This window comes from Aedes albopictus, chromosome 1 (genome assembly GCF_035046485.1).
Source record: "Aedes albopictus strain Foshan chromosome 1, AalbF5, whole genome shotgun sequence".
Taxonomy (NCBI): domain Eukaryota; kingdom Metazoa; phylum Arthropoda; class Insecta; order Diptera; family Culicidae; genus Aedes; species Aedes albopictus.
The window spans coordinates 290,597,247-290,620,762 of NC_085136.1; the positions used below are offsets into that span (position 1 = coordinate 290,597,247).

Below are 23,516 nucleotides of genomic sequence, written 5' to 3' on the forward strand. Positions count from 1 at the left end.
CACAGTGCAACGAAAAAATCTTTCTCTGTGGTTGTGAAATACGATGTTTCGTATGCAGTTAATCCACGCACACTTTTGTCTGCATCTTCTCTGGGACGAAGACTACTTGTTGTTAACAATTTACCGACGGGAAAAACTAATTTATTTTAATAATTGATCAGCTTCTGCTGCATTATGCAGCAGTGTAATCCAACTTTGAAGGGCCACAGAACTTTTGTGGGGTGTGATTCGAAGAACAGTTCAATAAGTGAATCTGAAGAAGTGAAAATATAACGGTGATGAAGAACGATTCGGCAAGCTCTTGCTTTGGTGCGGTTGCCTTTGGCATACGCAAAACGAGAAAAAAAAGTGTACGACTTTATTCCTAATAGGCCTTTTCAGCTGACAGGTCCGTGTATGCCACTGTTTACAACCGCCGAACAAAGGCGCAAACACTAAACTGTCATTTTCATAGGAGAACTGTCAAAGGCCCGAAAAATCAGCTGATTTAAGACGTCAAATGAAAAGGCCCATTGGCCATTTCCCATCTGATATGACGGAAATTAGCGCATATGACGGAGTAAATTTCTACCCTATGTATTGATTCAAATTGTCGAACTCACATGAAATAACCCTGAAAAATTGAAAATGAATTTCGAAATTAGATGTACAAAAATGCCAATCAAACAGATCTAAAAACAAACACAACAAACACAAACACCAAATCTTGCAAAGCAAGTCTCTCTCTTTGAGCACTTATAAAACACTTTACAACGTTTACAAACCTGCATTGTTTTCAGACGTATCCTAATCTATGGAAAACCTACCAATCTCACATGTCCGTGCTTCGGAGTCGAGTGGTCCTGATCGGCCAGCGAGAGCAGCCCATTCTGTTGACTGAGCGTGCTGCTGTCGAAACTGACGTGGTGCTCATGCTGATGGTGATGCTGATGATGCGGATGATGGCCATTGTTGATGGGAGGGCTACTACTACTACTGGCATTGCTACTACCATGCTGATGCTGTTCTACTGTCGTCGAAGCCATGGATGGGGATGGCGATGGGGCTGTGGCTGTTACTGCTGCTGTTGCTGCGACCGTTGTTGGTGGTGACTGTTGTTGTTGGGCTTGTGCAATGTGACCGTGCGGTGAGGCATTCAAGACGGACAATGGTGCTGACTACGGAGGTTCGGTGGGAATGTTTTTGGTGTAGTTGTAGTAATGCAAGTGTTGCGTGCAATTGTGTGAAACCGTGCAGTTTATGGGAATAAAATATAACGGGCAAAACATAAAAGAATGAAGGAACTAAAATGTTTGGTAATTTGTGAAGTTAACATGAGTGACTTCTTGGTAAGGCTGAGAAGAGTTCGCAACACTTTGACTGTTTCAAGGTACATTCAACTGCAGAAGCAGTCAGGAAAATATCGCGATCGGTCAACGAAACAATAGTCACTTTTATCACTCAACAAGATTAAATCCCTACTTTTCTGTGATATTTATGAAAATACAGAGGATTTATCGAAGTTTAAAAGCATCTCTTCACATTTCAGGAAGCAAAATGTCACGAACTTTTCTCAATCTCACCCCCGTTAAAATCCCTTCTATGGAAGCAGAATGCAATTTGCAGAACAGAACTTTTTTACAAAACTAAAAATTTAGATGCAAGCAGGCCAAATGCAGTAAAATTGGAACTCTTCAACACATTCTGACTACCGCAAGGAACTGTCCCTATCAAAGGCGTGAGACACACTCAGACTATTTACTCGGGCAAGTGCAAAACCGGTGTACTCTCGCAAAATTGCCAAAACTCTTGTGGGCGATACTTGTTCCTGCTATACAGGTAGGTATGTAGGTACTTACACCAATCGTTTGCATCTTGGCGTTCTCGTGGGCTCGCTTGACGGCCACGAATGGCCGCTCGGTCGAGTTTGTCCGCGTGTGCGTCGTCGTCAGTGTGTGGTAGCTGCGTTCGTTGCGCACCGGCGACAACGTTTGGCTCCGCCGGTGCGTGGTGCTGTACATTGGCATATCGGAGGCGTTGGTGGGGAATGCAGGACTGCCATAACTATAACTGGAGTGAAAAGAGAGAGAAGGAGGAAAGCGAACGGTTAGCTGTTTTGAAGATATGCATTTGTAATACTTTATAATACATATAGATCATTGCAGTCTGTTCCTATCTTGTTTAGGGTTTTTATCTAATTCCCGTCTATCCATGCACCGACCAATAATAATCGAATTTATGCTTGCACCTCGCCTAACGGATCATGGGCTTTTTGGTGTCAACAACTAATTTATAAATTAGCTTCCATATCATGAAACAAATATTTTAAAAGAATTACAATTCCCTTGAAATTATAAGACTGAATAATTGTCCCTCCAATTCGGTTTCCATCTAGTCCAAGTCTATTTTGGGCACAACCTGAATTCAATTCCTGGCACACCTTCTACGTGACACTATGGTACATAGAATACTTCGCAATCCAAATCAAATCATGAGCTTGAGCTTGATTGACCGCTCGTGGATGCTACTCCAGTATCGCCAGCCCAGCTACACTCACACAAGGAACCAATGAGATATCTGCCAGGCACTAGCAGGCATCTTCAGTGTATGACTGTTGGTGATTTTCTATTTTTTTAGGCGACAATGGCACCTGCCCCGTCAGGTTGCAGGTCAATTTGGGGAAGGGGAAGGAAGTGATGAATGCAATCGTTTGTATCCACAGCAGACCGAATATACTTCTGCGTCTGCATAAATTTATGCGGATGTCGGAGTGCTGGTGGGATATGGTTGGCAAAGGGTTCACACATTGGTGCGTGGATGCCAGGCGTAAGGCGAAAGATTAGTGTGTTTGTTACTGTGAAGAAAATGCGATATAGTTCGCTTGATTGCATAACTCGTAGGCGTTATATGATAGATTGATACTGTGCTGTGAAAGTTGGAAGGAAGGGAAAGGCTTTTTCAACCCGTTCATGATTTGTATGTATAGAGAGGAGGAGAAAGTAGATAGAAAAATACAAAGTAGGAGAAAAGGGACGGGCCAGGGATTGAACCAAGGATCTTCTGCATACGAATCAGAAGCGGTAGCCACTAGACCACCAAGTCCATCTATTTGCAATCCAAATCAAATCATGTGTTCAAAGTACTATAGAGCAGAAAGCTTTTTCATTGAGATAGATGTAGCTTTAAAATAACGACCAAAATATTTTATTTTAAATTTTTGTCCACTAAATCATAAAACGCCATCATTGCATTGTGAAGAAATTGTCGACGAAATCTTTCTCTGTTGTTGTGAAATGAGATGTTTTGTATGTAGAACATCCACGCACACATTTGCTGGCATCCTTCCTAGGCAAAGAAAACTGTAAACAAGCATTTTACCGACGGGAAAAGCGATTGATTTGATAAAGAGAACAGCTTTTGCTGGATTTTGCAGCCGTGAAATCCGACTTTGATATGCCACATAGCTTTTGTGGAATGTGAATTGAAGGGTGATTCAACAAGTGAATCTGGCGAAGTTAAAATAAATAAGACGTGTGGATTATTTTCAGTGTAGCTGTTGCTTTGATGTGGTTTCCTTCGTCGTACGCAAAACGAGAAAAAATTTCAACTCGTAAATGGAGTGAAATTGAAGCGACTTAAAGGCTGATTATCGATAGTCTACATCTTTTTGCTTGCATCTAATGAGGCATTGGCCAAGGTAAGTCCGAATTTCTGTAATGGTTGGCTATTTTACGTCTGATGTGACGGGAATTAGGGCATATGACGAAGTAAATTTTCACCTCAATGTTTTTCTTCAACAGATGGCAAGAAAACATCACTTTCCGAAGGAATTATATATCTGGTTGGGGGAGGAATAAGAATCTGCCCAATAGGGCGCAACTAATTATTTTGCGGCCACAATCTTTTAGGTGTTTTCTTCCAACAGGACATTTTTGCAAAATATGTGAAAAATTCGAAGATAAAATAGTCATTATTTCTAGGAAAAACGTTTTGATGTTGTTATGAAATACATTTGAGCCCGCAATAGTTAGCGTAGCTGAGAACGAAAACCTGTCATTTGAATTTAGGAGCGAGAACAATTACAAATGAAATATTCAAGGATAAAAAAGAATCCAGTAAGCATACTCATGGCATTAAATTTATTCGAAGTAAAAATTCGCTAGAGAAATTTTAGAAAAGATTTTTACCACACATCTTCATGAAACTTGCATGTGATTAAACTTCTTGAGCATTCGCTGTGATAGTTTCTTCAAAAACTCCAAAAATGATTTCTAGTTGAATCGTTGGACAGTTTCTAAAAAAGTTGTTGGACGAAATTTATGACTTATCCTCGTGGAATTCCCGAATAACATTTTTTAGTCAAATGAACTAGAAGAGGTTCTAGGACTAGCATTAAACCAAAATGAAAGGAATAAGGTTTTATGACGGTTTTGAAAACATCTACAAGACTAATAAGTCATCAAAATATTATCAAAATATTACTTTTGGCCGACACATTAATCAACAGCATAATTATCCAGGTAAGTAGTATAAGCTGTGTTGCTCAAAAGTTTTTGGCTGGTAATTAGCATTTCAACAGTTTGAGATGTTCTCGCTTGGGAGCATTCAGAATGCTTTTCAACTGCTCTTCAAATGCTGAGAGCTAGACGAGAAGCGGGAACGCCGACATAGCGAGAGGTAGACGTTTAACTATTTTTGTTTTGTTTTGCTCGACGAGGCGTTACGCTTCTTTGACATTTTGACACGCCATTCCTGAAGGAGCCGCACTCAGACAGCCCGATATTTCGCTAAAACCTGCTGTGGAGTACCACTACAGGCGCATATAAGATCAATTGGCATTTAACGCCTTGTCGTAAAGACTACTATCATGCTGAGGGAATGCTATTTTAAATACTAACTGGTAAAAGAGTAAGATAGAACTCTTAAATTTCCTGACTATTCCTTGCTTTCGAATAGAACAATTTTCGAGCCAAAAACTATTTAGCGGTCTCTTGGAGCGGCGCTACAAAAAATGACTGATTGTGCATTAACCCTAGAATGATGTTGGGGTAAATATGACCCAGACAGGCTCACTGAACGTACCACACGTATAGTCACCATTTCTTGTCTAGTCTAGTCTACACATACACAGCCAATCATTGAAAGAAACCTGGAAAATGATAGAATCGACTACTTCTATCATTTTTTTTTCTTGTTTTTTGGAAAAGTATTAAAAGCCAGGCCTACTGTCTGCATCGATTAACATTGGCGACTTGTCAATGCTACACAGGGACATCCGGAACCGATTCCGAGACGTGCCAGAAGAAAACAATCGGACTTTTACACCTAAATACGATACAACGGCTCAAATTTTTCAAGTTTTGATTTGGATGCACAGCAACATCAAGTCGTGAACTAACAGATAAATAGACCAATTATCCGGGTGTTCTGGTACTGGTCCCGGTAGGACGTGGAAGGGTCGCTGCTTGTAATCGTATCTTGTGACAGCTCAGAATACGTGATTCATTTTTATCAAATTTCGAATGAAAACTGAGTCGTAGATCCGGAGAATGCAAACATATTTTATTTGGCTGAAATATGATTTTGGCTATCTAAATATTAAAAAAACTGATTTTACTGTTGCTTGAGAAACCCGGACACAAAAATTAAGGAATCCTAAAGGAATTCCTGGACGAACTCCTGAATTTGCTCGGAGGAATTTCTAAAGGAAGGAATTTCTGAAAGAATACCTGAAGGAATTCCTGAAGGAATCCCCGGAGGAATTCCTGAAGGAATCCCCGGAGGAATTCCCGAAGGAATCCCCGGAGGAATTCCTGAAGGAATCCCCGGAGGAATTCCTAAAGGAATCCTCGGACGAATTCCTGAAGGAATCCCCGGAGGAATTCCTGAAGGAATCCCCGGAGAAATTCCTGAAGGAATCCCCGGAGGAATTCCTAAAGGAATCCTCGGACGAATTCCTGAAGGAATCCCCGGAGGAATTCCTGAAGAAATCCCCGGAGGAGTTCCTGAAGGAATCCCCGGAGGAATTCCTGAAGGAATCCCCGGAGGAATTCCTGACGGAATCCCCGGAGGAATTCCTGACGGAATCCCCGGAGGAATTCCTGACGGAATCCCCGGAGGAATTCCTGACGGAATCCCCGGAGGAATTCCTGACGGAATCCCCGGAGGAATTCCTGACGGAATCCCCGGAGGAATTCCTGACGGAATCCCCGGACGAATTCCTGACGGAATCCCCGGACGAATTCCTGACGGAATCCCCGGACGAATTCCTGACGGAATCCCCGGACGAATTCCTGACGGAATCCCCGGACGAATTCCTGACGGAATCCCCGGACGAATTCCTGACGGAATCCCCGGACGAATTCCTGACGGAATCCCCGGACGAATTCCTGACGGAATCCCCGGAGGAATTCCTGACGGAATCCCCGGAGGAATTCCTGACGGAATCCCCGGAGGAATTCCTGACGGAATCCCCGGAGGAATTCCTGACGGAATCCCCGGAGGAATTCCTGACGGAATCCCCGGAGGAATTCCTGACGGAATCCCCGGAGGAATTCCTGACGGAATCCCCGGAGGAATTCCTGACGGAATCCCCGGAGGAATTCTTGACGGAATCCCCGGAGGAATTCCTGACGGAATCCCCGGGGGAATCCCTGACTGTATTCCCGGAGGAATTCCTGACGGAATCCCCGGAGGAATTCCTGGAGGAATCCCCGGAGGAATTCCTGGAGGAATCCCCGGAGGAATTCCTGAAATAATCCACAGAGGAACTCCTGAACTAATCCCTGGAGGAATTCCTGAAGGAATCCCCGGAGGAATTCCTGACGGAATCCCCGGAGGAATTCCTGACGGAATCCCCGGAGGAATTCCTGACGGAATCCCCGGAGGAATTCCTGACGGAATCCCCGGAGGAATTCCTGACGGAATCCCCGGAGGAATTCCCCGAAGGAATTCCTGAAGGAATTCCCAGAGGAATTCCTGACGGAATCCCCGGAGGAATTCCTGACGGAATCCCCGGAGGAATTCCTGACGGAATCCCCGGAGGAATTCCTGACGGAATCCCCGGAGGAATTCCTGACGGAATCCCCGGAGGAATTCCTGACGGAATCCCCGGAGGAATTCCTGACGGAATCCCCGGAGGAATTCCTGACGGAATCCCCGGAGGAATTCCTGACGGAATCCCCGGAGGAATTCCTGACGGAATCCCCGGAGGAATTCCTGACGGAATACCCGGAGGAATTCCTGACGGAATCCCCGGAGGAATTCCTGACGGAATCCCCGGAGGAATTCTTGAAATAACCCCTGGAGGATTTCCTGAAATAATCCTTGCTGGTATTCCTGAGGGAATCCCTGAAGGAATTCTCGAAGGAATTCCCGAAGGAATCTCTGAAGGAATCCCTGAAGGAATTCCTGAAGGAATCCTTGAAGGAACTTGTGAAGGAATTCCTGAAGGAATCCCTGAAGAAATTCCTGAAGGAATCCCTGAAGAAATTCCTGAAGGAATCCCTGAAGGAATTCCTGAAGGAATCCCTGAAGGAATTCCTGAAGGAATCCCTGAAGGAATTCCTGAAGGAATCCCTGAAGGAATTCCTAACGGCATTCCTAATGGAATCCCTGAAGGAATTGCTAACGGAATCCCTGAAGGAATTTCTAACGTAATCCCTGAAGGAATTCCTAACGGAATCCCTGAAGGAATTCCTAACGGAATCCCTGAAGGAATTCCTAACGGAATCCCTGAAGGAATTCCTAACGGAATCCCTGAAGGAATTCCTAACGGAATCCCTGAAGGAATTCCTAACGGAATCCCTGAAGGAATTCCTAACGGAATCCCTGAAGGAATTCCTAACGGAATCCCTGAAGGAATTCCTAACGGAATCCCTGAAGGAATTCCTAACGGAATCCCTGAAGGAATTCCTAACGGAATCACTGAATGAATTCCTAACGGAATCACTGAACGAATTCCTAACAGAATCTTTGAAGGAATTCCTAACGGAATCCCTGAAGGAATTCCTAACGGAATCCCTGAAGGAATTCCTAACGGAATCCCTGAAGGAATTCCTAACGGAATCCCTGAAGGAATTCCTAACGGAATCCCTGAAGGAATTCCTAACGGAATCCCTGAAGGAATTCCTAACGAAATACCTGAAGGAATTCCTAACGGAATCCCTGAAGAAATTTCTAACGGAATCCCTGAAGGAATTCCTAACGGAATCCCTGAAGGAATTCCTAACGGAATCCCTGAAGGAATTCCTAACGGAATCCCTGAAGGAATTCCTAACGGAATCCCTGAAGGAATTCCTAACGGAATCCCTGAAGGAATTCCTAACGGAATCCCTGAAGGAATTCCTGATAGATTCCCTGAAGGAATTTCTGACTGAATCCCTGAAAGAATTTCTGACTGAATCCCTGAAGGAATTCCTGAAGGAATCCCTGGAGGATTTCATGAAGGAATCCCTGGAGGATTTCCTGAAGGAATCCCTGGAGGATTTCCTGAAGGAATCCCTGGAGGAATTCCTGAAGGAATCCCTGGAGGAATTCCTGAAGGAATCCCTGGAGGAATTCCTGAAGGAATCCCTGGAGGAATTCCTGAAGGAATCCCTGGAGGAATTCCTGAAGGAATCCCTGGAGGAATTCCTGAAGGAATCCCTGGAGGAATTCCTGAAGGAATTCCTGAAGGAATTCCTGACGGAATCCCTGGAGGAATTCCCGAAGGAATCCCTGGAGGAATTCCCGAAGGAATCCCTGGAGGAATTCCCGAAGGAATCCCTGGAGGAATTCCCGAAGGAATCCCTGGAGGAATTCCCGAAGGAATCCCTGGAGGAATTCCCGAAGGAATCCCTGGAGGAATTCCCGAAGGAATCCCTGGAGGAACTCCTGAAGGAATCCCTAGAGGAATTCCTGAAGGAATCCCTAGAGGAATTCCTGAAGGAATCCCTAGAGGAATTCCTGAAGGAATCCCTAGAGGAATTCCTGAAATAATCCCTAGAGGAATTCCTGAAGGAATCCCCGGAGGAATTCCTGACGGAATCCCCGGAGGAATTCCTGACGGAATCCCCGGAGGAATTCCTGACGGAATCCCCGGAGGAATTCCTGACGGAATCCCCGGAGGAATTCCTGACGGAATCCCCGGAGGAATTCCTGACGGAATCCCCGGAGGAATTCCTGACGGAATCCCCGGAGGAATTCCTGACGGAATCCCCGGAGGAATTCCTGACGGAATCCCCGGAGGAATTCCTGACGGAATCCCCGGAGGAATTCCTGACGGAATCCCCGGAGGAATTCCTGACGGAATCCCCGGAGGAATTCCTGAAGGAATCTCCGGAGGAATTTCTGACGGAATCCCCGGAGGAATTCCTGACGGAATCCCCGGAGGAATTCCTGACGGAATCCCCGGGGGAATTCCTGAAGGAATACCCGGAGGAATTCCTGAAGGAATCCCCGGAGGAATTCCTAACGGAATCCATGAAGGAATTCCTAACGGAATCCCTGAAGGATTCCTAACGGAATTATTGAAGGAATTCCTGAAGGAATCCCCGGAGGAATTGCTGACGGAATCCCGGGAGGAATTCCTGAAGGAATCCCCGGAGGAATTCCTAACGGAATCCCTGAAGGAATTCCTAACGGAAGTCTTGAAAAAAATCCAGACGGAATCCCTGAAAGAGTTCCTGGCGGAATCCCTGAAGGAATTTCTGACGGAATCTCTGAAGGAATGTATGGAGGAATCCCTGAAGGAATTCGTGATGGAATCCGAGATGGAATTCCTGTCGGAAACCCTGAAAGAATTGTTGACGGAATCCCTGAAGGAATTCCTGAAAGAATTTCTGAAGAACTGCTGAAGGAATCCCAGGAGGAATCTCTGGAGAAATTTCTGAAATCCCAGGAAGAATTTCTGGGACCACTTTTGGATACCTACCTAAAGCTATTTGAATGTTCTCGTTTCTGTTGTTCCTTTCTGGCACGTAGTTTTTGCTGCTGAAGCTGAAGCCATGTCTGGCCGGAGATTCTGCAAAAGAATAGAAAGAAAGACAAATATGTTAGAGTTAGGAGGAGTGGACTGCGGTTTGCCGGATTCGTATTACTTGCGTCGGTCCTCGGTAGCTTTATGGTTTCCTAAACGACGCGACGCCGTGGATGGGGACACTGAACTGTCTGTGGCTGGCTGGCTGTGTGAACGCGCGTGTAAAATGAGCCGACATGACGGGGTGTCATGTTGCAAAATGGACCCAGTTTGCTGATTTTGCTCGAGAGGCAATAGCTTGACGGACGGGTGAGATGTGGACGGTGAACCTGAAGACAGGTCGCGTCGTTCCGGCCCACGCACGCAACTTACTCGTCGATCGACGAGTGAGTCTCGAAATGGTCCGTGGGGCGGTCAAGCCCAGCCAGCAAGAACGGTAAGACAGGTTTGTTAGTTTTCGTCGTCTTGGTCGTCGAACAACATTCAATTACAAACGGTAGGATTACGCAGAAATTAATGTCGTAAATTTGTCGCCTCCGCGTTTCCGCTTGGCCGTATTTCGCTAGGTATAATGGGGTGCGTAACGCAACTAGACGGCTGCGTAGCAGTTTAGGTTTAAACTGGTAGCCGAAAATGAGATAGCCTATGGATTTCACTCATACAGGGGATAGACAAAATGATCGGGACAGGCAAAATTTTCACTTTTCAAAAAATGTTCAACTAGCTGTAACTTTTCGAAAAGTGCATCAAATATTCTCAAATTTTTACTGTATGTTCATCAACTAGTTGTGTGTCAGTGGTCTAAATTTCCACGAAGTTTACAGTTTACAGTTTACAGTTTACAGCTAGTTGAACATTTTTTGAGAAGTGAAAATTTTGCCTGTCCCGATCATTTTGTCTATCCCCTGTAGACTGTGTATGAATTCAATTCATGAATGAATGGAACTATTTCCGGTTTTTCAAATAAACGGGAAGGTGTAACATATCCTCAATGTGTAAAGTAGATTGCATTCACGAAAACCTTTGAATGGTTAGTTATTACAGAAGTCCTCGTAGGGTCTGGGACCATTTGAGCAGGGGTACCTATTTTGGGCACTTGCTGCTATAACTCAGTCAATTTCAAACCGATTGACTTTTGAATTTTTTGAACATGGCTAAATACTGTGCGATCTGATCGTGTCACAAAAAATCAAGTCCTTTCCCACTGACAAAAAATCCTTCCCGCGACAATTGTGGAGTCGCAGAGGAGATGTCGATTTCAAGCAGCAACGGATGACTAACTAACATTCCTGGTCCTACACGATAATTGTTAGGGTGGACCCGGATCCTTGGGATACTCGAAGATGCACATTGAGGATGGTAAGCCAACTTCATGCTTCATTTGTTGTTTCCATGTCATTTCGATTGTTCCAATCAATCACAGATTGATTCCTTTTCTTACAGACAAAATAATTCTTCCAACTGTCCCACAAACCTTCTGTCGGAAAACGAAGGCGACACAGCTTTCGCCGATTGTAAACATTTCGCTTAAAAAACAATAAGAAATCATTCGCCCATATTAATATAAATCCAAAAAAGCGCGGAAACAAGCAATAATTGAGGTACGGGCTGCTGTTCGTGTGAGTCAGTCTTGTAGACTGGGCATCAACGACGATTGTACGATTTTTCAGGAACCAAAACAAAGTCAAAGTCGTCGTCGCGGTCCGTTTTTATTTTGCGCGGGGGTTTCTTACACGTTTGTCTTGTCACGTCTTGTTGGACGTCGTAATTTTTCTATTTCGGGAGGAATATTTTTAGCCGCGGGCGTTGATTTTGACCGGTAGGGTGAATTTTATTTCTTGCGTAAGAGTTTTCCTTATTTTTTTTTTCTGAAGAGCATTTGTTTGAGAGGATTAGGTGTTTTAAGAACACCTGAGGACAGCTGATTTGTTGTTATTCTTTGGGGAAATTAAGTGGTTTGCCCTTGACCGTTGCTTTAGAATTGTGCGACGCTAAAGATTTTCAGTGAAAGTATTGTATTTTTTACGAATAATCAGACTTTGGCGACGAAATTGAACTCGCCCTAATATGGTACTAACCTAATGCCGTTTTTCTTTTTTAACCTGGGTTGGAACTGGATTGGCGGAAAATGTGTAAACAAACAACGTCAAACAAACTTTAGTACAAGCGAAACCGAAGTCGGGTTGGGGTTGAAACTGTGATCTGATCCAGTTCCAACCCAGGTTGGAACTGGATAATAAAGAAAAACGGCATAACATTTATGACACATTTTCGCCTTCTTTCCCCGATTCAGGCGAAACCAGCTGATTTTGTTATGAAAACATAAACAGCTGGTAGCCGAGAACAATAAGGATGAACGTAAACATCGCTGAACCAGCTGGTTTTGTTGTGTAAACATGACCAGCTGGTGGACCGAGAACAAAAGACTTTAATGGTAAACATTGAGACGGCCGGCGAAAACTGTCACATAATCGGGCGAGTTGCAAAAACCCTGCGACTGAGATTGACAGCGAAATCGAAAGCGAAATATGAGTACGACGAAATTTATTGCATCAAAGTCTAAGTCGAAAAAAAAATCGCAATAGATATTTTTTAAAATTTATTCTGATTTTTTTTTCACACAGTTTGAATTTGATCAACTACATAACTTATTACTGAAACATTGAGTGACTACAGTTGACAGTTTTGGCTAATTTAGTAGTATCTAGCGAATTTGCTGATTAACGGGCTTGGTGGTCTAGTGACTACCGCTTCTGATTTATATGCAGCAGGTCCTGGATTCAATCCCTGACCCGTCCCTTTCCCTCTACTTTGTATCTTTCAATCCACTTTTTGTTTACTCTCTTCTCTACACAGCAAAAAAATTCTTGTGATATCACATCATTTTCGCTGCACATCACTCGCATCGTAAAAGTAATGTAAAGATTACGTCCTTCCCACGCAGCAAATTAATTGCCGCAGCTTGAAAGTGGGTCTAGCAATCGCTAGAACCGGATCGATAGATGAATCATATATAAGTAAAATATTGGCATGGATTCGTACACTGATCCGTTGATTGTGAGGCATATCCCTTACCTCTCGGCTATTTCACCAAGTTAGAAGATATGTGATAAATATGATACTGCTTCTAGGTATCTGCTGGAATGGGTTTGTTGACACTTTCCGGTGCCAACATGGTGAGTGTGATAATTGTTGGAAAACGATGCAACAGAGTTAAATTACGTTAGAAATTGGATACGTCGCCAGAAGTTACGTGCCTGGATATTACAAAATTATTTGCTGTGTACATATACAACTCATGTATTACCCGTTGCAAGAAAATAGAGAGCGAAAAAGGTGCAAAATCGCTAATAGACCTCCGCTGGTATGTTTAATCGTTATAAGTGCGCGAATTGGCCAAGGAATACTGCGCCGAAAACACCAAAATTATTTTTCTTACAGGCGGAGATGTATGGGCGCTTGCGCGTACAAATTTTCGCGCAACTCATAATATATTCATACGTTCATAGCTATCGCTAGAACCAGAAACGGTCGAGAAACCGTTTCCCCTCCTTCCAACTTTCATAGCACAATATCAATCTATCAGATAACGCCTACGAGTTATGCATTCAAGCGAATTGTGGCCCTTTAGCTTCGTAGTAATAATCTCACTAATATATCACCTTAGGCAGCATCCATTTATTACGTAACGCTAAAACCGACAGTTCCCGACACCACCCCCCCCCCTCCCCTCTGCGTAACGCTTTTTGTACGAAAACCCAAATTTTTTGAATGGGCCGTAACGCTCGGTCGTACTCCCCCCTCCCCCTAGAGCGATACGTAATTTGTGGACGGCGCCTTACGCCTGGCCTCCGCACACCAATGTGTGAACCAATATGCCAACCATATCCCACCAACACTCCGACATCCGCATGAGTTTGTTCAGACGCAGTACATTCGGTCTGACGTGGATTCAAACGATTGCATTCATCACTTCTTTTCCCTTCCCCACGATTGACCTGCAACCTGACGTGGCAGGCGCCATTGTCGCCTAAAAATAGAAGATCACCAACGCTCACACACTGAAGATGCCTGCTAGTCCTCGGCCGGTAATCTCATTGGTTCCTTGTGTGAGTGTAGCTGGTCTGGCGATACTGGAGTAGCATCTACGGGCGGTCAATCAAGCTCATCTCAAGCTCAAGCTCTAGCAAATTTGCTGATCGACAGTGCTACGAGCAATTTTAACCAAGCTTCGTTCCTTTAACCCTTATGTGGCCGGCAGGGTACCCGGGTACCCAGCACCCATTTAAAATACACGGTGTAGAAAAAAGCAAAATAAGTTTGCCGGCCACATAACGGTTAACGTCCACGCCTCGTGATCGTAGAGGGCAATAAGAAGAATCAGCGTCGTATATAAAGCAAATTTCGTATGCGTTTGCAAACTACGGGACCTAAGCTGCTTTCGAAATCCGTAAAAGGCCCTATTCGCAGCTGCGATACGCCTTTTCAATTTACGGAGAACGTCATTGTCAGATGTATTCCAAGATAAACAAGCTCTTTAACAACTTCAAACTCATCCCCATCAAGCACTACCTCAGCACTGATATCACTAGACCTTCCTCTATCTCTACCCACAATCATGTACTTAAAATTGGTAGAGTTTTGCATCAAACCTAACCTCGTCGTTTTCAAAGGAGTAGAAGCTTCTCCCATTGCTCTAGGATCAATGACGATGAGATCAATATCGAGGTAGACACTGCGGTAGGTCTGCGATCCGAGCACTTGATTTTGATCCATCCAGCGGTTACGTGTATCAGCCGAATTAGTTTCGCCGGAAAACAATGCTCTGCAGAAGTTCCATTTTCGGAGTTTATGAGCGTAACGTGTTGCAAAAAGTCGCGGTGGGAAACTAGCAAATTAGCCTGTGCATGCTGAGAGATTTTGACTTTTATTGCGCGCCGTGTGTTCAAATAACCCGTGAGAGTGAGCAGGATAGCACCAAAACACGGCGCGCAGTAAAAGTCAAAAGACAAAAGAATTTTGACAGCATATGCTGTGTGTACACAGGCTAATGGTGCATTGCGCAGATGCATGAACCACTAGTTGTGTCTAGTGTACAAAGAAGCAAACATGGCCCTAGGGCGGAATTAAAAGGTACGAAACTAATTACACTCGGTCGGTACAAGACCCCAAGTTGTACCAAAGGTTCGCCGGCATTGCCCGAAGGCCATACAAGCTTTCTTGATTCTGAGCTCAACATGAGGTGTCCAAGAAAGCTTGGAAACAAGATTGGCTCCAACGTACTTTACCTGCTCAGTCACATTGATTTCAGAATCAAAGAGACGTAAAGGACGAACATCATTACGGTTTCGTATTTCCGTGAAAAGAACAATAGATGTTTTACTTGGATTAACCGAAAGGCCATATTGGCGACACCCACCCTCAACTACCTGAAGAGCGTTTTTCATCAGGTCGAAAAGGGTGCTAATGCACATACCGGAGGTAGTCGTCGGCAAAACCATAAGTAGGAAAACCGTTATTATTGAGTTGCCTTAATAGCGTATCTGCTACGAGATTCCACAAAAATGTAGATAAGACTTCCCCTAGGGGGCATCCACAAACACTCAATTTCATAATCGCCGCTTAACGCAATGTCGAGAAGAGATGTCAGTTTTTGAGCATTTGGTGAATCCTATAGGAAATCATTGGAGATATACCATGACCCCGTGCGGTTTCCAATATGGCATCTAAAGGCACGTTGTCAAAGGCACCCTCGATATCTAAGAAAACACCCAAGCAGGATTGCTTTTGATCGAATGCCTTCTCGATATCGTACACAACTTTGTGTAAAATAGTCACAGTGGACTTTCCAGATTGGTAAGCATTTTGGTTCACATGAAGAGGCACATTGGCCAAATGAACATCACGGATGTGATGATCGACAATGCGTTTTAAGCATTTCAGAAGAAAACAGGTCAAACCGATAGGTCTGAAACTCTTTGCTTCTTCATACGACGCAAGACCCACTTTATCAGGTTATCATCCCAGTGAACAGAAGATAGAAAAATCCGTTGGAAGTATCGACGAAGATCAAGGTATACCTATAGGTGGCCAACAATGAGGAGGTGGTCGTTGTGGCGCAAGGATCGGTGAAGCTGGAGCTGGAGTCCGACGAAGCGACCAGGGACATCACCATGAGCGACGTGCTCTGTGTCCCTGATCAGGCTATTGATTTACTTTTCGTAAGCAAGGTATGCCAGAAAGGATACAATATGGTGTTCATGAAGGAGAACTGCAAGGTTGTCGACCCCGGCAACGATGTAGTGTTGGGATGGGTCATGGAGCGAACGGTCTTTACAAGCTGTCCGAAACGAAGCACCACGTTGCGAATCTGGTGTAAGACGATAGGTACGATCTGTGGCATCGTCGTATGGTACATCTCTGAGTCGGTGGTACTAAAGCTGATTCACTCGGACTTGAGCGGGTTTTTGGAAACCGAGTTGATTGTAGGTAATCGATACTCTTTAACCTTTATTGACGATGCTTGTCGGGAAACCGTGGTATACTTCCTGGAGTCGGAGACCAAGGTGCTCTAAGCGTTCCAAGATTACAAGGCTTTTGCGGATAATCAAACAGGAGAACGAATCTGCGGAAAGGATTCAGAGGGTTGCAGAGGCGTTCCAGGAGATTCCAGAGGCATGCAGGGTGTTTCAGGAGGTTTCGGGAAGTACAAGGGTGTTCTAGGGTTTACAGAAGCGCTCTAAGAGGTTCCAAAGGTTTGCAGAAGCGTTCAAGGAAATTTATGTTACATGGGGTTCGAGGGATATTGCAAGGGATTTCAGTGTGTTGCAGAGGCTTCACAAAATATATCAAAGCGTTACAGTGTGTTTCAGGGGACACCAGGAGGTTGCAAGGGTGTTCTAGGGGTTTCAGGTTTGTAGAGGCGTTCCAGGATAATTCTGTAGGGTTTCGGAGTATTTCAAGAGCACTACAGGGGGTTTCAAGTGCATGCCATAGAGTTTAAAAGGGTTTCAAGGGCGCTCCAGGGCAGGGGTTTCAAAGGGTTTATACGTGGTTCAGGGGGTTTCAGAGGCGTTCTTCGGATTTTCAATTGACAATTGTTGAAAATTAATGATTAACGTTCCAGGAGTATTACAGGGTTGTTACAGCGGAATGGGCCAGGGATTGAACCCAGGACCTTCTACATGCGAATCAGAAACGGTAGCCACTAGAACACCAATCCTTCCTCAATCGTAGAAAGTAGCTCAAAGGTCTCACCAATTTTTCTCTGCTTCTAAATCTCCACAGCTGCCCCTCCGTTCCTACCATAGAAAATCCCTAGCTACGCCAGTGTTTGGAAGGCCGCTGTCATCCATACCACATCAGCATCCCACCGATGGAAGTGGAGCAACCGAACGATTTATTTTCATATTAAACTCTATTAGGATTATTACTATTTGCCTTAAATAGAGCACCCGCGTCAGGCTCCCCCTCATCATCAAACCGCAAGCCATTCGAATCGCAATGAAATTAATAAATCCACTGCTGCGCAGAACGCGCGTGCTCGCCCTGCTATATACCCACCGTTACGAATACTTTTCGCCATATTCGATCGAGGCCCTGTGCCGCTGCCATGCCAGTCAGTCAGTCAGTTCCTACAATTGGATTATAAGAAGACGAAACGGACCTCGGGGCGATTGACCACATCATTCGCTGATGATGACGATGATTCTGATTCCAATCTACTTCCTGAAATCCTTCGACCGAGTCGAAGACGATGACGAAGCTCGTGGCTGGCTGGCAGGTTGACTAGGTATAAATTCGCGAAACCGCGCTCACTCCTATAGGTAGAGAGGTAGCGAAGTAAAATCTGATAAAAGTGCCAATTTCACCCTCCGCTGACATCCGGAGGGTTGCAAATTTCCGCGGCAAATGGGATTTATGGCGGGACCGAGTCGCTTTTGGAGGAAAGTCCGAGCCAGCTGGTGCCATTGCCGATCTATGGGGTCGTTTAGTCGCAGATGGCGTCGCACTACTGGGAGTGAGTTCGGAACCAGTGAATATTGCACCGCCGCGCCGGATTGTTGTTGATCTTTTAGCTCGAATGGTGGTGGCGCCGCCGCTGGTTGACTGACTGACTGACTGACTGTGTGTGTTATGGAGCTAAGCTTGTGCTTGTGAATATATTTGATGTGATGGTTATTTGCTTTGGAAGCGGTGCGTGTCAAAGCAGCAGGCGGTTTTTTGTGCAATTCGGTATTTTATATGAGTTGCCATGCAACGGGGATTTACGCCCTGACCTACGCACTGAAAGCGTTTTGAATAGGTCGATTGGTTGAAGAATATTTCGATTTCGATTGGATTTCTAGAATTTGATTGACAATTGACAATTGAATCTGAGCGTTTCGATTTCTATCGGAAGTTGAATTAGGAATGGGCTTGGATTGAATTTTGATTGCATACAGATTGGATTAAAATTAGCATAGATGTGAGTTGCATTTGGCCGGGGTTCTGCTAAACCGAACTAAGCGCCAAGAACTTTGTTCCGAGATAATTAAACTTAAAGTTCAACCACTCACAAATAAACAACAGCTAAGATTATTTGAAACTTTTCCGCTTATAAATAACTTGCAAGCCTTTATTAACCATCAGAGATGAAGAATACATGTAAATTTTTTGAAAGCATTGATATAAATACATTTAATTTTTGAGTACTTCGCACTCAGTTCACTCTAGCTGAACAAAAACATTGGAATATGGTTTATAGTTCAGTGTGGCTGACTGTGTTTCTTTGTTTCAGAGAAAACCAGTTGGATTGTAAAAAAAAACTCGATTTTTCATCGTCCATGAAGTTGAAATCGATATCACTCACAATTCTTTACATGAATCAGAGAGGACGCGTATATTATGGAGGTTTCAAAATAGTTTGAAATATGAATGTCGGAAGCCCTCCCAGCTCAGCCGCTCCCACCTATGTTTTTTTTTTATAGGCGGTGCATGTGCAGGCCCAGAGCAAGAGTGATTATGTAAAATGATGTCTTTGCATGCCCTGTGGTCCTGAGATGTGAAAATGGAGCAATTTGTGTACTTCAAATTTATACTGGTCGAAGAAAACCATGAAAATGATCTGCCAAAGTGAACTAAGACAAAAAGAATTTCGAAAATATTAAAGAGATTCGAACTTGGGTCCTTTAAGTGATAACCAAGCACGTTACCTCTAGGTCATTTTACTTAGCTGAAGGTCAGTCGTTAAGTCTGAATCAAGTTCTAAACATTCTTCTCTAGCATGGTTGTCATGAAAACGCCATTTTTCGATCAGCCAAAGCGAACTAAGTGTTTGATTTTTTTCAAGCTTTATTATTCTTATTAGCCTTGTTGTTCAATGACGGCTTCTGTGTTAAATTTATCAGTATGAGGTGTGTCGACATAACGCATGTATTTAAAACCAGTTGATTTTTGTATTGTTGAGAATAGATAGATTCTAAAATGCAGTGGATTTGGTTCGGTCTGGCTGAATGTGATTTGGAAAAATGGCGATCAGCACCATCGAAACATAATTGTATCCTCCAACATCCGTATTTCTAATAACGTGTTCAATTCTCCCACAGATTGTTACTATGAGTCGGTTGGAAGTTAGAAATTTGACGGCGATGAGCATAACTTGAAATGTTCTTCATCTGGACCAACACTAAAACATTTCGCTGATTCTATGGAATGGTTTACAGTTCACTCTGGTTGGATGCAATTTTATTTTTTGTATGTTCTGCCAAACAGAAATTTTGAATTTACTCCACGAAGAGCTGTCAGAATTACTGCATTTTTACATGGAAGGAGGATCATCAATTTCTTCTTCCAATGGTAAAGAAAACTCAATTTTTCAAAAAATGGTCTTTGGTTCGGTTTAGCAGATTCCCGACCATTTATCTCCGATTTTAATTGGATTATATTAAGATTGGGTTTAGGCTAAAAATGAGCTTGGATTGGGTATCGATTTGACTTTTATTTAAATTCAATATGAATTTGGATCAGGTTTGTGTTTGGGTTTAATGTGGATTATATTAAAACCAGATTTTAAATGATTTTTTTTAGATTTTGAATGGATTTGGATAGAACTACGATTGTATTTTTACTGACCTTCAATTGGATTCAGATTTGAATTTCCAATACATTTGAATAGGATTTGGGTAAGGTGTGGATTGAACTCAAGTTGCTTCAGGGTTAAATATAGGCTAGATTTTTATTATGCATATCATGAGTGTGAACGCACAATTCTAGACGAACATTTGAAAAGGGCCTATCTTCTTTTTGTAAACAAACATGTTTCTGTCTCTGTAGGGCCCATCTGCATCCACCCATGCACATCAACACCCTTAACAGATAGCTCGAAGAACACTCTTTCTGATAAGGCGCTGTCCATAAACTACGTAGACTTTTTTCTGGCCATCTCAGACCCCCCCTCCCCCCTCGTAGACTTTTGTTAATACAAAATTTTCGAAATTAGTATGAAGCGTAGACTTTGGCCAGACCCCCCCGTCCCCCCTTAAGAGTCTACGTAGTTTATGGACAGGCCCTAAGGATATTGATGTGCGTGGGTGGATGCAGATAGGCCCTACAGAGACAAAAACATATTTGTTTACGTAAAGCAGATAGGCCCTTTTCAAATGTTCGTCTAGAATTTGTAGTTGCTACTCCGTGATTGACTGGAACAAACAAAATTATACATAAAATCAACAAATGGAGCCTGGTGTTGGCTTACCATCGAAAGTCAATAGTGGAGCCGTTCACGTCCCTACGACAATCAAAGAAGGAAAGGAATGCTAGTATGACATCCTTTTCTTCCAGTAATTCGCCAATTGTTGCACAGTTAGTACTGGAATTTTCGTTTTCATTTGTTTTTCTCATGCATGAACCCACGATGGTAAAAAAATATTCAGTTATGGTCTAGATCCAACCATTTCTTACAATTTAAGTTACACATTTTCTTACACGTTGAATTTGAATTCTTCTAAATTCCATTTTCAAAGAGAAATTAGAACATGTGTACTCGGAAGTCTGGAACCCAAATATTGAACGCATCAATATGATAGCTCGTCCTAATATTAATCGATTCGTATCGGTAGTTGAAATTTTAAATTGTCTGTAATTTGTCAATTTTTCATTTTCTAGGGAGTTTCCACTTGGTCCAAGTGACATGGATCTAGGGAAGTCTCTGATCCGTATCAAGGCTTTTCAGGAGCATTCCAAAGTTATTTCTGCTGGATTGAGGCGGGATGTGGGGAGCTTTCAATTCTGGCTTTGAAAAGAGTTCCAAGACGTTGCGTTTCAAGACGCTTCAGGTGGTTCGATTGGATTTTAGCGGGGAGTTTTAAGAGATTTTCAGAGAAGTTTCAATGTATTTCAAGGCGATTTGTGTAGTTTCAGGAGATTTGAATAAACAGCTCGAAAAGGTGCTTCAAGATGTTCAGATTTTTTTTAGAGGAGTTTCAAGACATTACAAAATGTTGGAAGTAGTTTCCGGAGGTTTCAGAAAGCTTTCAAAAAGATTTCAATGGGGTTCAAGGCGTACCCAGGCTCCAGGCGTTTCAAAACGTTTCATGATGTTTATGGGGGATTTCAAAGGAGTTTAAAGGTAGTTCCAGAGGGTTTTTTAAGGCGTTTTCAACGCATTTCAGGCAGTTTCCGGGATTATCTTGCACCGACTTTTCGAACTCTCTAAGCAGAATACCCTCTTCGAATGAGTGTAATCAGTTTTATACCTTTCCATTCCGCCCTTTCAGAGCGGAATTTTAAGGTACAAAACTGATTACAGTCATTCGAAGGTTTCCGGGAGCTTAGAAATACGCTTGAACCTTTTGAAAACCCCTGAAGCCCTCTGGAATACTTTTGAACACACCGGCAACTAACTGAAGTTTTTTGAATCCTCCTGGATCGTCCATGACACTCCTAAAGAACTCCAGAAACCCTGTGTGTATTAAAACCCCATCGAATTGCTACTGAAATCTTTTAGCACGCTTCTGCAACTCCTTGAATCTCCCTGAAACGCTGAAACGCCCTTCATACCACCTGAAATCCCTGGAACAACCCTTCAACGCCCTGAAGTTCCCTACAGAGCTGAAACCCCCTGAGAACCCAATAACATTCATTAACCGCCCCTGCAACCACCTAGAACACCCCTGAAATCCCCTGGAGTGTTCCTGTAACCCATTGAAACCCCATCAAACGTCGACTGGAACTGGACTGGACTGAAAACTCCTTGGAACTCCACTAAACCCATTCAAAGCCCCTAGAACGTATCTGAAATAATCAGCAGCACCTCTGAAATCCCTTGGAACACGCCTCAATCCCCCTGAAAATCCGTATAATGCCCCTGAAACGCCGTGTAACGCCCCTAAAACCCCTTGAAACTCCCTGGAATGTACCCGAAACTCGATAGAAAGCCCTTGAAACCCTCCGAAATTCTCTGTAATATAAACTCCCAGAAACGTCTGTGCAAACCCTAGAAACACCTTAGAGCGCTTCGGAAACCCCCAGTAACCTCTAGAACACCCCTGAAACCTCTTGAAACCCTCTGAAACCGCCTGAAACACGTCGCTGAAATCACTGAAATGCCTCTACAACCCTCTAAAACCCCCATACATTTTGTTACAATCGCAACTCGAATGCACGCGATTCCGTCGATCTCGTTATCGCTCCATCAGATGCGCACGTGAGAATGCATGGGAAAAGGCTAGGTTCGCTCACATTTTCTTTGATATTTCATTGTTGCGGTCAATGTTCACCTAAATATTTTAATGTTTTGAAAAGCTTACACACCAAACGCTTTCAGCAATATTTTGCTGAATTTTGCCGAGCTGAAGGGTCCAGCAAAATGTTTTGCTGAATTTCAGCACAACGTTACTGGTGATCAGCAGAGTTTACTGAACAAATCAGCAAAATGTTTCTGAAACCCTCTATCGATTTTTTGTGTGTAGACTCTCAGAGCTTCCTGATGATGAGTTCAGTTGGGAATGTTTGTTTTTCTTCGATCGTAGTACGCAGTTGCAAAGGAATGTCAACTCAAATGGTAGACTGTGTAGAAAGATTCGGCCAGGAATCGTCTAAGAAATTTCTAGCGTGATTCCTTTTGAACACAAAACTGGGCTTATCTCTGGATGTCCCAAAAATGTGTATGAAACTTGTAGGTGCTGTGTTCTGTAGCTGAAAACAAACATAATCCAAGTAACATTTTGATGGCTGATAAGTCTTGTGGAGGGTTTGAGAACAATCATAAAACCTCATATTTTTAAATTTGGTTTTATTATGGTTCTAAGAACCTGTTCTAGTCTATTTGACCAAAAATGTTACTTGGGAACAGCTATTGTGGCGTATGCATGATAAAAATAAACAGGTAATTTACGTTGAAGCACCAAATTGAAAATAAAAAGAAATTAATGGTTTTCCTTGATCTACAACAAATACCGTCGACAGCTGTCGACTCTCCATGTCCCGATATTCTTCAATACACGATTTGACAATTCTCAGGTCACAATGACAGTTCTGCATGAGTAAGACAAAGACGACCTTGGTTTTTGTCCTTTTTTCGCTCATGCGTTATCTGTCA

General features: G+C 43.4%; 1 protein-coding gene across 1 annotated transcript in view; it reads right to left on the bottom strand.

Annotated features, from left to right (window-relative positions):
* Positions 1–23,516, bottom strand: part of LOC109623099 (uncharacterized) — a gene marked incomplete at its 3' end in the record, with an annotated part of 668,880 nt that overhangs the window by 23,763 nt on the left and 621,601 nt on the right. Inside the window, 3 exon segments of the mRNA XM_062846987.1 lie at positions 807–1,157; positions 1,839–2,049; positions 9,893–9,982. Of these exon segments, the coding sequence (XP_062702971.1) occupies positions 807–1,157; positions 1,839–2,049; positions 9,893–9,982 (652 nt within the window).